The 16,034-nt window shown below is 48.0% G+C and overlaps 1 protein-coding gene across 14 annotated transcripts in view; it reads right to left on the bottom strand.

Moving 5' to 3' along the window:
* Gtf2i (general transcription factor IIi) overlaps positions 1-16,034 on the bottom strand; it is a 77,459-nt gene that overhangs the window by 52,549 nt on the left and 8,876 nt on the right. For all 14 annotated transcript variants that reach the window (XM_029533461.1, XM_029533463.1, XM_029533465.1 and 11 more), the window contains exons 2-3: positions 5,294-5,397; positions 3,941-4,079 (exon numbers count right to left, since the gene is read on the bottom strand). In XM_029533461.1, coding sequence (XP_029389321.1) covers positions 3,941-4,079; positions 5,294-5,392 — 238 coding nt within the window. In that variant the 5' untranslated portion in view covers positions 5,393-5,397. The remainder of the gene's footprint in view (positions 1-3,940; positions 4,080-5,293; positions 5,398-16,034) is intronic.

Raw genomic sequence — 16,034 nt, 5'->3', positions numbered from 1 at the left:
GGGCTGGAGAGACAGTGCAACAGCTAAGAGTGCTGCCAGCACCCACAGGAGGGCCCGAGACTCTCTGGAATTCCCATCCAAAGAATCCACACTGCCCTCTTCTGACCTCTGTGGGCAGTGCACACATGTGGTCCATAGACATATGGGGAGACACAAAACCTCACATATATAAAATAAAAATAAAATCTTAAAAAAAAAAAAAAAAAAGCCGGGCGTGGTGGCGCACGCCTTTGATCCCAGCACTCAGGAGGCCGAAGCAGGTGGATTTCTGAGTTCAAGGCCAGCCTGGTCTACAGAGTGAGTTCCGGGACAGCCAGGGCTACACAGAGAAACCCTGTCTCAAAAAAAAAAAAAAAAAAGGCGGTTTGGCAGTCATCCAGGGGTGCCACATGAGACTGTAGCTCAAGACACCAGGGCTAGGCACGGAGCCCAGCTGGTGTTTGCCAATCACGCTTGGAGCCTGGGGTTCAACCTCCATGGGGATCAGGAATTCAAGGCCCTCCTTTGATGCAAAGCAAGTCCAAGGTCACATATGAGACCCTGTCTACATAAATAAATGAACTAACATAACCAGGGTTCAAATTTTACCAGAAAAATCAAGATACCAAGATTGTAAGTAGGGACACGGGTGGAATGCAGCGTCCTTTCTGTCCTAGAGATTGGACGCAGAATTCCGTGTGCTAACACTGAGACACTGCCAGCCCCAACCCCAGAAGGACTAAAAATGCTCTGGAGGCTAAGATGGTGGGAACAGAGTTCAAAGCCTGCACAATGAGACTGGCTAAAGAGGGAAGAAGGAAGAAGACAGAGGACTTTTATTTTTTTGGTTTTTGGTTTTTTTGAGACAGGGTTTCTCTGTGTAGCCCTGGCTATCCTGGAACTCACTGTGTAGACCAGGCTGGCCTTGAACTCAGAAATCCACCTGCCTCTGCCTCCCGAGTGCTGGGATTAAAGGCGTGCGCCACCACGTCCGGCTGAAGACAGAAAACTTGAAGGAACAGTAGGGAGTTAAATGACTTAACTAACCGAGGCTATCTGCAAGCCCTGCTGGCCCTCGGGCCCTCACACTCGGATCTGACAGACAGGTCTTATGGTTTTGCTTTGTCAAGAGTGTGACCTAGCATAGACACAGTGGCTGCTGCTGCCCTGGCCTTGGCACAGCACCATTCACATGCGTCCCCTGACCCTGTCCCCAGGGTTGACATACTTAATGATACAACGCCTAAAACATAGCTCTCTATGCCTGGGCACGGAAGCTCATGCCTCTAACTAACTAACCCTGGGGAGGCAGAAGCAGGGAGACCTCGGAGACTGAGATCTTTAGTCTCCAAAGCCAGTTCCAGGCCAGCCAGGGATACAAAGACAGACCTCACAAATCAAACAAACGACCCTCTCTACCTTCTCTCTGGTGTTCCCAACCCTAACCTTATAAAAGTTAAAGAGTCTGAAAGGAAAGCTATCCATCCCTGTTTCCAGGGCAAGACCCAGCAGGTGACAAGACTCCCCTGGGAAAACCTATCCTGGGTTTAAGGAGCACAGTCAGATGTTGGGGTCCAGCCAGCTGCCACCGGACTCCATGGCCAATCTCCTATCTGGCATAACCCACTAGGTTCAGTTTTACTGAGGAGCAATGCCTTTTGTGCGTCTGTTACTGACACTCACTCAAAACATAAAGATGGCTACAACACTCTTTAAGTACCAATTAAAGGTGGCCTTGGTGTTGTCTGAGCTTTCCCTGGGCACATGCCAAGCAGCCCAGTTTAACAGCATGAACACTGTATTACTGACTTATCATCTCTGTAGCTGGGCTTCCACGGTTCTTTATTAAGGTAATACCACGGAACATCTTCCAAACCCATCAGCTGTACTGACCCATAAAAGAGCATCCCAGCTGGGCTTGCTGACTGTACATTTGTCAGTGTGCTTTGTCTCACAAGATGGCTCCAGGTAGCCAAGTTCTATCAGGTATGCGAAAGGTCCAAGTTCAATACACTGATAACTTCTGCTCAAATCGCGGAATTATTAGTCTGCTCTCAGTAACTATTACAAGGACTGGCTCACTTATCTCTTTCATTTTTGCCAAGCTTTATCTAACTGTGACACAGTGGTTACAAGTACAAGGGCGTAAGTGACCTTCTGGGTGTCAGAGGCTATGCCAATTCGGTCAGAGAGATCAAAAGAGAGAATATCTCCCCCCTTGCCTTCCATGGTTAAGTAGGTCCCCAAGACTAGGGCATCTCTCAAAATGTCCGATAACTGTGGGGAGTCACAGCTGGGCATGGGGGCATGGCACACGCCTTTGATCCCAGCACTAAGGAGGCAGGGGCAGGTAGATCTCTATGCGTTCGAGGCCAGCCTGGTCTACAGAGTGAGTTCCAGGACAAACAAGGCTACAACAGGAAAAACCCCGTCTCAAAATAACGAGTGAATGAATGAGAAAATATGTATACACTGTCCTTTTGCTCAGGAGACGCCACGGAGACCCCACCTGGTGACTCTAACCAGTGGCTAGCTTACAAAGAAGAGGGTCAATACACAGGGAAATGTCCCATGATTGCAAGCCAAGCCATGACCAAGTATGGCCTTTGAGACAGACATCTCTCAAGCCCATAGGAGCCCTGAAGACCAGGTCCTTACGTGGTGGCCTTTGAAGTAAAACCATGAAGTGGTAACTCTGGCCACCTGTGTGGTTTTTAACACCCAAGGAGGAAAGCGCAGGCGCGGAGGATGGCTGGCATGTTGCTTCAACAGTTTAAGGGATCGCACTCCCTGGCATTAGGCTTTAATCCATGTGAGGTTTATTTAGGCAATATTCCTCTCTAATGATTCTCTTCTTGATAAGAAAAGTGCTACTCCGATAATAGGACATCATGACCATAGCCCAATTCAACATTGCAGTGCCTACCTGCAGGCCAAAGACAGAGGCCTGGTTCCGTTTGCCAACAGTGAATTTTCTTGCCTCTCCGTCTGTAGAAGCTATACCCTGTGCATGAAACCAGATCCTGGACTCCTCACTCAGACTGACTGCTAGTCGCACACAGGACTTTCCTGGGAACAATCACCCGAGCTGGGCTACTGTAGCAGCCTCTAGCATTCTCTTCTCCACTACATTTCTAGAGCTGGTCCTGAAGATGGAGCCCTGGATAACTCCATCTTTTGGTGCCTACCACAATGTTGCCATAGCACGCTGAACCAGCACCGGGAGCCACGTCATGAGAGTGCGCTTTTTCTAAGACCTGTACCCAGAGATTCCACCATGACGCAGCTAGAGGTTATCACCTGCCCCCAACAGCAGGGACCACAGGTGAGCAAGCAGCCCTGAGATGCTGGCTTCTTGATCCCGGGAAACCTCCAAGAGAAACAGTAGGAAGGTTTGGAGGCTGGTGTCTAAACAGGACCAGTAGGGGAAAGGGGAGACCAAATTGCCCTATAAAACCCCCAAGACATTGTTCCTTTAACAAGCTTGGAGCCTCATGGTTCTCACAGCCTGAGTCTCCGCAACTTGGTCTTTTGTCTTACAAAGTTGTTCAGTTCCTTGCGTCCCCCACAGACAGCACCCACAGCACCTGCCTCACACCTCCTCCAACATGACCACTTTAGTGGCTTGTCTTGACCCACTCCCACAAATACACAGGTCACACCTTCTGTCTTTTTTGGGTGTGATTCATTCTTAGAAAGCTTAAGATGCTGTATCTAAAAATAATTGTATTTAGCCAGGCATGGTGGCGCACGCCTTTAATCCCAGCACTCGGGAAGCAGAGGCAGGCGGATTTCTGAGTTCGAGGCCAGCCTGGTCTACAAAGTGAGTTCCAGCACAGCCAGGGCTATACAGAGAAACCCTGTCTCAAAAAAACCAAAAAATAAATAAATAAATAAATACAAATAAAAATAATTGTATTTAAAACTCGCAAACTACAAAAAATTAAAACACCGCACTTACAATACTTCACAAAATCTTTTTGGAAGTCTTTTCTGGTATTGACAAAAGCACGCCCTCTTTCAGTTCCAACGACAAACACGTCCGTCTCATACACAGCAATGCAGGCCACCTCAGCCTTGGACTTGGCCAGCTCTTTACACTGAAACAAAAACAGGCAACATTACACTATATATAGCTATTTAAAAGCACTGTTTCTTTCTAGATAAATCTAAAAACCTAACACTTAAAAAGTGTCTTAATATACAATCAGGACGCAAGTGTCACTCATATCTTTAAATTAAGTGAAAGTAGATTCTGTATCTAGTTCTAAAAGGGAGTTGGGGGGCAAGCAAAATCAAAACAACAACAAAAACAATTTACAGGAAGAATGAAAGCAGGAACACACACACAAGGTAAGATTCCTCAAGATACAAACTCCGATCTGCAGACGTACACCCTGTGAGGCCTTAGGGAAGGTGGCGTCCCAAGGGTCAGCTGCCTCTGCGGCCAAGAAGAACTGGCAGGGAAAGGGTGTTGTGCTGGGGAAGACAGAAACTGTAGTCGTAGTGAGGCACTGCTAGGTGGACTAGGAGCCCGAGGAATTAGTGCCACCACCTGAGAGCAGATCTGAAGCCCGCTCATAAGGCAATTCCACACCTAAGTGTTTGGCATCTTTGGAGTTTTTCTTGGTATATTAAGACAGGGTCTCATTATATAGCCCAAAGTGTGCTAGAACACAAAAAAGATCCTCCTGCCTCCGTTTCCAAAATGCTGACTTTACGAAAGCTTCCTGATGGAATTAAACCTCCTGAAGAACCTGAGGGCTGGGGATGTGTAGGGCATGGAGCACAATGCTGGACCACGCCTGGCTTGACTCCCAGCACAGCATTGTTCTATAAAAAAACATGGTAGGAGCCAGGCGGTGGTGGCGCACGCCTTTAATCCCAGCACTTGGGAGGCAGAGGCAGGCGGATTTCTGAGTTTGAGGCCAGCCTGGCAGCCTGATCTACAGAGTGAGTTCCAGGACAGCCAGGGCTATACAGAGAAACCCTGTCTCAAAAAACCAAAAAAAAAAAAAAAAAAAAAAAAAAACCTGGTAGGAAAGTATGACTCCAAAGCTGCCACCTTGGGACTGGGAGGGTGTAGCTCAGTTGGAAGAGTGCTTGCCTGCTGGTAGTCCTAACATTTTGGAGACTGAGACAAAAGGATCAGAAAGTGCAAGGTTGGATGGCCTCAAAATAATAATAGGCTCCAGGGAGAGCACTGGTCTACCACACGAGACCCAGGGACCGCTCAACCCCAGCATCTAAGAAAGGAGTTACTTCGTTTAGTTAATGTTTCACAGAAACTACCAGCAGAGCCACAGAGTCTCACCATGGACTCGAGGGCAGACATGAGGAACGTCACCACCATCCTGCTCTCTGACGACTCCTCATCTTCCGCAGGTAACGCGGACATCGCTACTTGGGCCATGATTCCTGCAAGAGGAAAACACAGGGAGGTGAATGTTGAAGACCCATGACATTTATAGTTCCATAGCTGCCCAAACTCCTTTCTTTAAGATACATGCTCAACTTCCCGTGGCGTGTCATTTCTGCAAAATTAGCTCAGCCATCACACCCCAACTAAACCCAGATGGCACCCAGACCCAGTGACATCCTCTCCGGGGAGAGCAGCCACACTTCGTGATCCAAATTCACAGGCAAGCCACAGACTTCTGCCTCTCCCCTGTGTGCACCCACAGAAAGAGCAGGTGGCGTTACTGAGGCTGAGCCAAGCTTCTCTAAGGGAACAGGCTACAGGGCCCTGGGTGGCACCTGTGACTCCTATCACAGCACATTACTCTCTTCAGGCATAGTTTTTGGTTCTATGGTATCAACAAGACGGCTCATAGGAATTTCAAACAACAAAAACATAAGATAGTAACAGCTAGGAAAGATGTGGAGAGGATTGGAACACTTCAAACTGCTGCTTTGGATAACAATTCCTTTAAAAAAAAAAAAAAAAAAAAACTCAAAAGAGAATTATGCAGTCTAGCCACTATACTTCTGGGACTGCAACATGATTTGTGCTCTCAGATTCATGGCGTTCTAACAGTCTAACGGTGGCTGGAATTAGCAACATGTGATCTATGCAGGTAACAAACATCACTGTGTCTTTACAAACAGAACACTGGGCTGGAGGCATGGCTCTGTTTCGAGAGTGCCTTCCTGGACCGAATGAAGGCCCGGGTTCCAGCCCGTCTTGTGCACACCTGTGGTCCCACCACTAAGAGGCAGGGGCAGGGGCAGGGGCAGGGGCAGGGGCAGGGGTTTCGATAGGATCCTTGGACACTGTAAATGCAAGGCCTGTCTGGGCTAATGACACTGTCTCCAAAAGAAAAAAGACGAAGGGGATTCGCATCTGTGGTGGTCTGAATGCAAATGGTCCCCACTGGCTCTTTCATTTGAATGCTTGGTCCCCAGTGGATGGAACTGTTTAATGAGGAGGAGGAGGTGTGGCCTTGTTGGAGGAGATGTCATTGGGGGTGGGCTTTGAGATTTCAAAAGGCCAAGCTGTTCTCAATTAGCTAGATCTCTCTCTGCCTCACGCCTGTGGAGCAAGTACAAATTCCCAGCTCCAGCACCCCGCACCCTGTCTGCCCACCTACCTGCCCGCCTGCCCACCTGCCTCCCAGGCCGCCTGCCCACATGCCTGCCACCTGCCCACCTGCCCACCAGCCCACCTGCCCACCGGCCAGCATGCTCCCTGCCATGATGGCCAGGCACTCTAAACCGCTGGAACCATGAACCCCATATTAAATGCTTTCCTTTTATAAGTTGCCTCGGTGCTTGTCATGGCCATCGAGAAGTAACTAAGACATTATTCATGCTGTAATACTTGGGAGTCCTGCAAATGAAATGACCACCGCGAAAGGGCAAACCCCACGTGACTCTAGTCCCACAGCGGGCCTGGAGGACTCAAATCCAGAGACTGAAGTAGAATGGCTGGGAAGTGGGAACAGAGGGGAGAGGCTGGAAAGGAATAAAACTCGGGTAACTTTAACACCATCGGCAGGCAGAGGCAGATTAGATCTCTGAGTTCGAGGCTGACCTGCTCTACAGAGTGAGTTCCAGGACAGCTAGGGCTACACAGAGAAACCCTGTCTCAAACAAACAAACGCCAAACCAAACACCTTCAGGTGGCTAATTGTTGGGGTCTCTCACCTCCACTAACCACTCTCCCTCTAAACATTATATTGCGCCCCTTGCAGACAGACAGGATTGCCACTGAGAAGACCTCCCCAGATCTCCCAGAATGCAGCGTCGTCAGACCGCCCTACGTCGTCGTCATCACCGCCCACTGTCGCTCGGATCAACCACTAACGTCGTCTCCGCCCACTCGTTTGGACCCGCCTTCCAGACATAGCTCCACTCATGATCGGACCGAGGCACTCCATGGAGAGAGACAGAGAGACTGGGGGAGGGCTGAGGGTCCTTCCTTGTCCGATTAATAAAAATATGCTCTGATCAGCGCAAACCGCCAAGGCATTCATTTCCTTGCAGCCCATTCTCTCTTAGGATGTTTAGCTCTTCAGTACGAACCCAGTCCAAGGTGTTTTCTGCCCACGCAGATACACACAAGTGGCGCAGAAATACACAGCTAATAATATGAATAGAAATGTCAGAGAACCCAACCCTTGGAGATCAGACGAAGCTGAAATTTTTATACTATTTTGCCAAAATTAATTTAGAAGCAAGAACAAAAGGACATCACACAGCCACTCCACGGGCAGGTGACAGGGGGACACAAGGAGACAGTCTGAGGTAAAACCTAAACCAAACACGAGACCAAACTGCTTTTCTATAAAAAGTATGCAAATGATATGCCTGTTAACATTATTCCTCTCAACTTAAATAGATTCTATTTTAAACACTGTTTCTCATAGCATGAACTAAAGGAAGGGTGACTGAAATCCTGTTGTTCTAACCTCCCTCTGTGTGTGACCCAGGACTCCAGAGGAGCACTTGCAGAGCTGTGAGCTCCCACAATGCTTTGTGGAACACAGGAAAACCCTTCCCTCACTCCCAGAGGAAGACTGGCCCGTTAGTCAAGGCTGGCGTCTGACGGAGCCTACCTCGACCTCAGGAACCAAGGTCCACTAGACTCGGGTACCACCAGGTACCCACTTATACCCACTTAGGAGGAAGGCTTGGTACTGAAAACCGCATCACCCACAGCGCCCACCACCATCACAGTTACAAACAAACACGAATTGTCTGTAAAACAAGGGCCCCCTCATGACTGGAGCCGGAGGAAGAGATGAAGTCACAAGCCAGCAATCTGAGAGCACACAGGAAAACCTGGGCTGGCCCCTTTTCTCTTGGATAAATCTGTGTAAAGTGTGGGCTATAGAAAGAGGTAAAATGACCTAATACTATTTTTTTCCATAGTCACACTCACCTACAATAACTCACCAGTATTTCTGAAAGCTCATTATTTTTTAAACCTCCCAGCAAGGGGGATAAATAAATATCTAAGTGATGTTCTCATTTTACACATACAGGGTTCTGTCAAAGCCATGTGGCCCCAACTGGAATCAGAACAAAAAAGTGGGATTAATTTTTTTTTTAATCTACTGCTGGCTTCAAGACTCACTTGTCATAAACCTGCCCTAAAGTCACCTTGATGTGCTTTAAGAAACCGGAAAGCCATTAATCCCTGAACTCTGGGAGAAAAAGGCAGGCAGATCCCTGTGAGCGAGTTCCAGGCCAGTCAGGGCGACATAGTGAGACTGTCTCAAAAAAAAAAAAAAAGAAAAAGAAAAATAAGAAAGGAGAGAGACATAATCAACATTCATAATCAACACTCATTATATATAAGGACAAACAAGTATGAAATTCTCAAAGAATACATTTATTTTTTTGTCTAATGGGAGACAAATAACACCCCACCAACAGCTCCCAGGTCTCACCCACCACCTGCAGCCTGACTTCACTGGTGGAACCGCTGTGGAGGGTCGGTCCTTGAAGGGAAGGAACGTGCTGCTGACTGTGGAGACAGGCAGGGGTCAGCCAGGCCTGGGGAGCAGGAAGACTCGTATCTCACCGGCCTGATCTTTGTTACCCCAAGAAGCAAGTTCCTGAGCGATCTTCCTCTGCAGCCACTGACAGAGCCCCGTCCCCTGGTGACTGTGTCTCTCCCCATCTTTTCCCAGAAGCTGCTGAGGCCAGGACTAGACCCGGGTGTATCTTTTGTACACAAAGGGGACTGAGTCAGTCTGCAACTCCTGTGCTTTCATTAAACCCTTCAGTCGGGAGCTGGGCAGTGGTGGCGTACGCCTTTAATCCCAGCACTTGGGAGGCAGAGGCAGGCGGATTTCTGAGTTCGAGGCCTGCCTGGTCTACAAAAGTGAGTTCTAGGACAGCCAGGGCTACACAGAGAAACCCTGTCTCAAAAAACCAAAACAAAACAAAAAAAAACAAAAAAAAAACAAAAACAAAAAACAAAAAAAAAAATCTCAGAACTGAAACCAACAGCCCGGACATCTTCACAGCTGCTAAATCATCACTTACACCAGGAATGTCTAAATGCACTAACGGCATCAGAGTTACCGGTGTTTAGGAGAGCTACGCTGCTTTCTTTCTGAAGCATCTTTACTTTAGATCCTCCCCCCATCATAAGCATCGATGATAACGTCCAACATCTGCTGGTGGTGGATGCTACTTGCATCCAATCTTTCCCAACCTGGTTCTTCCCTTGAATTCTGGAAATTGTCATGGTGACGTCACCACCTCCATTACTTAGCTCTGGTTTCTGTCTTTATGTTCTGTCCTACTATTTGTTTATTTAGTGGAGGGGTAGGGATGTGCCACAGAGGATATGTGGAAGTCCGAGGACAACTTGAAGAAATGTTTTCTCCTTCCACCATGTGGCTCCTAGAGACCTAATTCAAGTCACCAGGCTTGGTGGTTAAAGGACTTTACCTGCTGAATCATCTTACTGACCATGTGTTTGCTTGCTTTCGTTATTTATTTATTTAATAAATATTTATTTGTAAGTGTTCTTGCATGTAACCATGTATGTACACCATATGTATGCCTGTAGTAGCCAGAAGACAGTGTGAAATCCCCTCGACCTACAGCTGTAGAAAGTTGTGAGCTGTCATGTGTGTGCCAGGAATTGAACCCAGGTCCTCTGCAAGAGCAGTCAGTGCTCGTAAACGCCGAGCCATCTCTCCAGCCCTGCTTTGCTTATTCGTGCATTTCAGATATTTCCTCTGCCTGCCATTAATCCTTCAGAATTTTCTTCCAGTGACAAACTGGTTTTGTTCACTAAAAATTCTTTTTTTGTGGGGGATTTTCACTGGAACGGAGACTTAGTGTAATGGTTACGTCTGTTCTGCACACTGAAGCCGTTTCATCTCTTCTGGAGTCATGAGATGTCGCCGTCCACTGGAAAGCCACCAGCAGTGCCTCTGAAGATAAGCCCACGCTATCTAACCCCTGGGTATCCCTAAGGTGCTCGGTCTTTGCTTTCTACGGCTTTACTGAGTGTCAGGTGCAGACTTCCTTCCCCTCAGTGTCGGCTCCTCACGGCGCCTCTCTGCTATGGGCTAGTGTGTGTCAGCTCCTCACGGCGCCTCTCTGCTATGGGCTAGTGTGTCTGGGGGAACTCAGCAGTCAGACCTGCAGACTCTGCAGCCTCCATCTCCCGGGAAGACTCGGCTTCAGCCAGGAGCCAGAGGCAGGGAGATCAGAGTCTGAGGCCAGCCTGGGCTACAGAGTGAGACCCTGTCAGGTTCGGGTTCACTGTACAGTAAATGTCACTTTATCCCCTGGAGTCACCTGCCATCTTGTCACTTGTCACTTTTACCTCTGTGCTCAACTACATTTCTTCTAACTTACCCCCCATCCACTGATCCCTTGTCACATTTATGGTCTCTTACCCCTAAAAATCTGTTATTTGTTCAAGCCTGAAATAATACTTGCTGGTCTCCAGTAATTAAAATCTCCAGCCTCGGCAGGTGTTCTCGCTCATACTGTCTACATTTACGCATGTGTTTATCTTTTATCTGTATGTGCCGATTATCTTGTTTTGTAAAGTTATTTATAATTTGAAGCATGAACAAACCAGCTTCCTCCTGGAATCACTGCAGCCGGACGAAGTCTTTGCATGACCCACAATCAAGGCTCCTCCATCACCCTTACCCACTTAATCTCACCTGAGGGGCTCTCCTACCTGACCAGTGGTGGTGGTTTGCATAGATATGGCGCCCACAGATTCATGTGTTTGAATGCTTGGCCCATTGGGGTGTGTGTGTGTGTGTGTGTGTGTGTGTGTGTGATAGTATTAGGAGGTGTGGCAGTGCTGGAGTAGAGGTGGCCTGGCTGGAGGAAGAGTGTCATTGTGTAGGCTGTGAGGTCACCTACTGCTCGAGTTCCACCTAGTCTCCTCTTGGCTCTCTGTGGATCAAGAGGTAGAACCTTCAGCTCCTCCTCCAGCACCCTGTCTGCCTGTGGACTGCCAGGCTTCCTGCCTTGATGATAATGGGCTGAACCTCTGAACCTGTAAGCCAGCCCCGATGAAACATTTTCTTTTATAAGAGTTGCTTTGGTCACGGTGTCTCTTCACAGCGACTTAAATGCCAAACCCAGATGGCAATGATTTTGGTATGTTCTGATTCTGAACCTCTTACCCCCAAACACTCTCAAAACAAGAGTGTGATAGGCAGTTCCCACACCTAGTCCTGGACTTACCGTCCCTTGGGTGCTGGAGAATGGCACTGCATACACACTCACCAAGCTTCGCCTCTCCCCGTGACTCTAGGCGCCTCTCTATAGTACAAATTTAACTTTTGGTTTTGGGGATTTGGGGGGGGGGGTTGTTTTTTGTTTTTTTGGGTTTTTTTTAGATTTATTTTATGAGTGTGTGTATCACATGCATGCCTGGTGCCTACAGAGGTCAGAAGAGGACATCAGATCCCATAGAACTACAGCCACCATCTGGGTAATGTGGATGTAACCTCCAAGATCACAGAGCTCTTAACCACTGAGCCATCTCTCCAGCCTTATCAGTTTAAAAAAAAAAAAAGACTTTATAATTTCAGAGCATTCTCAGTTGTCTTCAGTAAGAATGTCTAGTTCCATCACGCCTTATATCCTAGTTCTATCATGTCTTATATCCTTTGCCATATATACCTTACCTTCTCTCTCTCTATCAGACAGGGTCTCTATGTAGTACAGGCTGTCTTGGAACTAGCTCTGTAGACCAGGCTGGCCTGGAATTCAGAGATCCACCTGCCTCTGCCTCCCAAGTGCTGGAATAAAAGGCGTGCGCCACTACAGCCAACTAGATTATTTTACATGAATGAGCGTTTTGCCTGCTTGTGTGTCTATGTATTATGTGCCCACAGAAAGGGCATCAGGTACCCTGGAACTGGAATTAGAGACATTTTGTTAGCGAAATGTAGATCTTCTAGAAAAAGTTCTCTTAACTACTGAGCCAACTCTAACCTTTCTTTCTTTCTGTCTGTCTGTCTGTCTGTCTGTCTGTCTATCTATCTATCTATCTATCTATCAATCTATCAGTATCTATCTATCATCTATCTATCTATCAATCTATCTATCTATCTATCGTCCAGATAACCATATGAATTATTAGACCTTTTAAGGTTACAAATCCCCAACTCAAGTATATAAGCAGTTTTATCACTTAATTTAATTACCATCTCAAGGTTGCATGGATTCTGCGTACAACTAGGTTCAAGAAAACAAAACATGCACACTTTTGATTTCAGCACTCAGGAGGCAGAAGCAGAAGCCACACACACACACACACACACACACACACACACAGTCTGTACCCCCCATTCCCACACAAAGCATATCCAACAGCCTTAGGCATCAAGCTTGCCAATGCTTCTACTGTGATCCTAAGGCAAGGACAATAGATTTCTCAGGAGCCTAGCCAACTCAGTGGCTAGCCACAATAGGCTCACCCAGCACCAGCCCACTGCAAACCGGACAGTTCTCACAAGGCAAAGGCAGCCATGCTCTCATGACAAAGGGATAGGAAAGCAGGCCAGGCTCATCCTTCTCATCCCCATCACTGGGGTCAGGGCCACGCCCTGCAGATCCTGTCTGTTCCTGTTCACACCTAGGACAAAGTTTCATTGTAAACTAGGCTCAGTGAGGCAGACACCACAATTATCTCAAGGCACTGTGGTGACAGCCAAGTGGGATGTTCTCCATGTACTCACCCTTAGGACACTTACTCATTGTCATGGAAATGAAGACTGGCCTTGGGTGGGTGACAGCTTGCTCTGACACACTTTCACCACTGTGCACAAAACATAGCCAGTGCCTGCCACCTCTGCAGCAGTCCTTACTGGGGTGACAGACACCTGGCCCAGCCACCACAGCCATGCACCAGGGCCCAGAGTCATGTCCTCCACCCACATCTCAGTGCCTTCTCCATCTGTGCCAGGCCCCTGTCCCACACTGTGGCCACAAACACACGGTGTGGCTTTCCACCTCCTCCTTCATCAGTTCAATTGCCAGAATGATAGAGCTGCCCTTCCTGCACTCTGACCTGCATTCTGAGTCGATGAGAAACTTTCACCTTTTCACAGAGGCCCCTGAAGCAGCTTGCCAGGCAGCCAGGGCAGCACTCCTGAGCTTTTCGGCCATTATTAAGGCACACAGAAGTTACATGAACCTAAGTCAGGGGCAGGGTGGAGGCCAGGGCAGCTGAGCAAGCGCTGGATACAGAGAGGGTCCCCGCCCAGCCTCCTGGAGCCCACATCCTGCTACTCCAGGCCAAGCATCCTGGAAGCTACCTAGTGCTCATTCCTGGCTCTTCTCATGCAGCAAACTCAAATTACACACGGCTGGGGCAGGAGTCAGGGACACCTGCCGCAGTGTCCTGCCCGGCTGCATCCTCCTTCCCTTTCTTCTCCCACCTCCTTTTTTGCATTACCGCGTGCTGTATCTCATCTTTACTTCCGCGCTGTGACTGTTAACTCTGCATTAGGAGTTTCAGTGTGCTGCTGCTGTCTCGGCCCCGGATGGCTACTGCCTAACAGATGAGGTGCCTCTCCTCTCTTCTCTGAAAACAGACACCAGGCATTCTCTCAAAGCTGCTTCTGGGTCTGCTGGCAATCAGTAGCAGGGGTCAGGTTCCCTCCGTGTCCTCAGAGCTCTGCTCTGCTGCACCTCAAACCAAGCCAGTGCTCAGCCCTGCATCAATTTTCCTGATTACAGTTTTTGCTTCCATGTATTGATCCTCAGTGTTAAGATATAATGGCACCGAGAAGAGAAAGAGAAGATTTTTAGTGAGCCAAAGGGAGAGAGCTGCTAAATGCTTCCACACACTGGTATCGTCCTAACAAACAGAGTGGAGAGTCAGCTCAGGGTTAACACTGAGAGCACTCAGACTCGGACCCATGGCTGGTGCATTAATCCCAGCACTCACTCCCGAGGCAGAGCAGGCAGATCTCTGAGTTGGAGGCTAGCCTGGTCTACAGAGTGAGTTCCAGGACAGACTTAGCCAGGGCTAAGTCACTAAAATGGCAAAACTAAAAGGGTAAAAGAAACAAACAAAAGTCTTGCATAACTTCATCTACCACTTAATTCTAAGGAAAAACTTCAAGAGACTTTTAATTTCTATAAAAGATATTTCAAAATGGTTAGTATTCAAGATTAAAATCCATCTTCTAAAGTGTCATTCCCTTTGTTCTAAAAAGATGCCTGCAATACAAAAATTAACCGTCAAGTCCGATGACCTCCTAGCAAGTTCAGCCACACTGCAACGAGCTCAGCTCTCCACTGTGAAATGCTAGATCCTAGCACCCCTCAGGCTACCAGGCCTTCCTCTGTAACTTGGAAGGTGTGTAGTAGTACCCAGGGTTCTGCCTACCGTTACCGGCACTGACCCGAAGGCGCCTGCTCGCCACCACCCCAGACGCCAACGACCACTTAACAGTTTAGAGACATACTTCCATTTGATCCATGTCCACTTAGTAATTATTTTTTTCTAAATGTGGTTTTGAATTTCTATTTTTAGGTGTGTTTAAGGCAGTTTATTGATGCTGTTGGTTTATCTTGGAATCTTGACATTTATTATAAAAGGCTGACGTTTGCCTCATACAATTAGTAAACACACTGTGCCTTGCAAACCTAAGAACAGTAAGAGGGATCTGGTGTGGCTTGGTGGCACAGCACTTAGGAAAAGCAGAGCATTTGGTTAACTACAGCCCTGGACAACTGCGCTACCGGTTCCTTTGTTCTGCCTTGCTTTGCAGGACTAGGAACCACACCAGGAACCCCGAGGGTGAAAGGCAGGTACCCTGCCACCAAGCTACACCCCAGCCCAGAGCTCTTCCAAGAGGGATCCAGATGCACCCAACTGACCAGACACCCTCAGCTTCCCAAGGCCTTTCAGACTCTATATACTCTGTAAGACCTGTCACCATGTTAAACATTTTTCCTAATTTCATTATGCATATTACTTATCATTACAAATAAAAAGTTTTCAAGCCGGGCGTGGTGGCGCACGCCTTTAATCCCAGCACTCGGGAGGCAGAGGCAGGCGGATTTCTGAGTTCGAGGCCAGCCGGGTCTACAAAGTGAGTTCCAGGACAGCCAGGGCTACACAGAGAAACCCTGTCTCGAAAATCCAAAAAAGAAAAAAAGAAATGGACAAATCCAAGTTGACACACATCCTGTAAAATGACTCCAGTGCTCCTGGAAGTCAAGGGTTGGAGATGGAGGTTAGTCAACAGAAAGCTTCCCTAACATAGGAGAAGTGCGATCTCTAACCCTCCAAACTGAGTTGAGTATACACGCCTGGAATACCAGCTCTTGGGAGGTGGAGGCAGAGGACCAGAAATTCGTCAACTATGTACGAAGTTCCAGCCAAAGAGTACAGGACTCAGAAGCCAGAATGCGTAAGGCAGTGTGGAATGTGTGGGTACTAGAACAGGAGGTGGCAGTGGGCCTGAGAGCAGCCACAACATGACCAGTCCAGATGACAGTGAGAACCTGTCTTAAAAATAAAACATTCAAGCCGGGCGTGGTGGCGCACGCCTTTAATCCCAGCACTCGGGAGGCAGAGGCAGGCGGATTTCTGAGTT

The sequence above is a fragment of the Mus pahari genome, chromosome 23 (genome assembly GCF_900095145.1).
Source record: "Mus pahari chromosome 23, PAHARI_EIJ_v1.1, whole genome shotgun sequence".
Lineage (NCBI taxonomy): Eukaryota > Metazoa > Chordata > Mammalia > Rodentia > Muridae > Mus > Mus pahari.
Note: the sequence above shows the minus strand (reverse complement) of the source record. Positions and strands in the feature narration are given on the sequence as shown.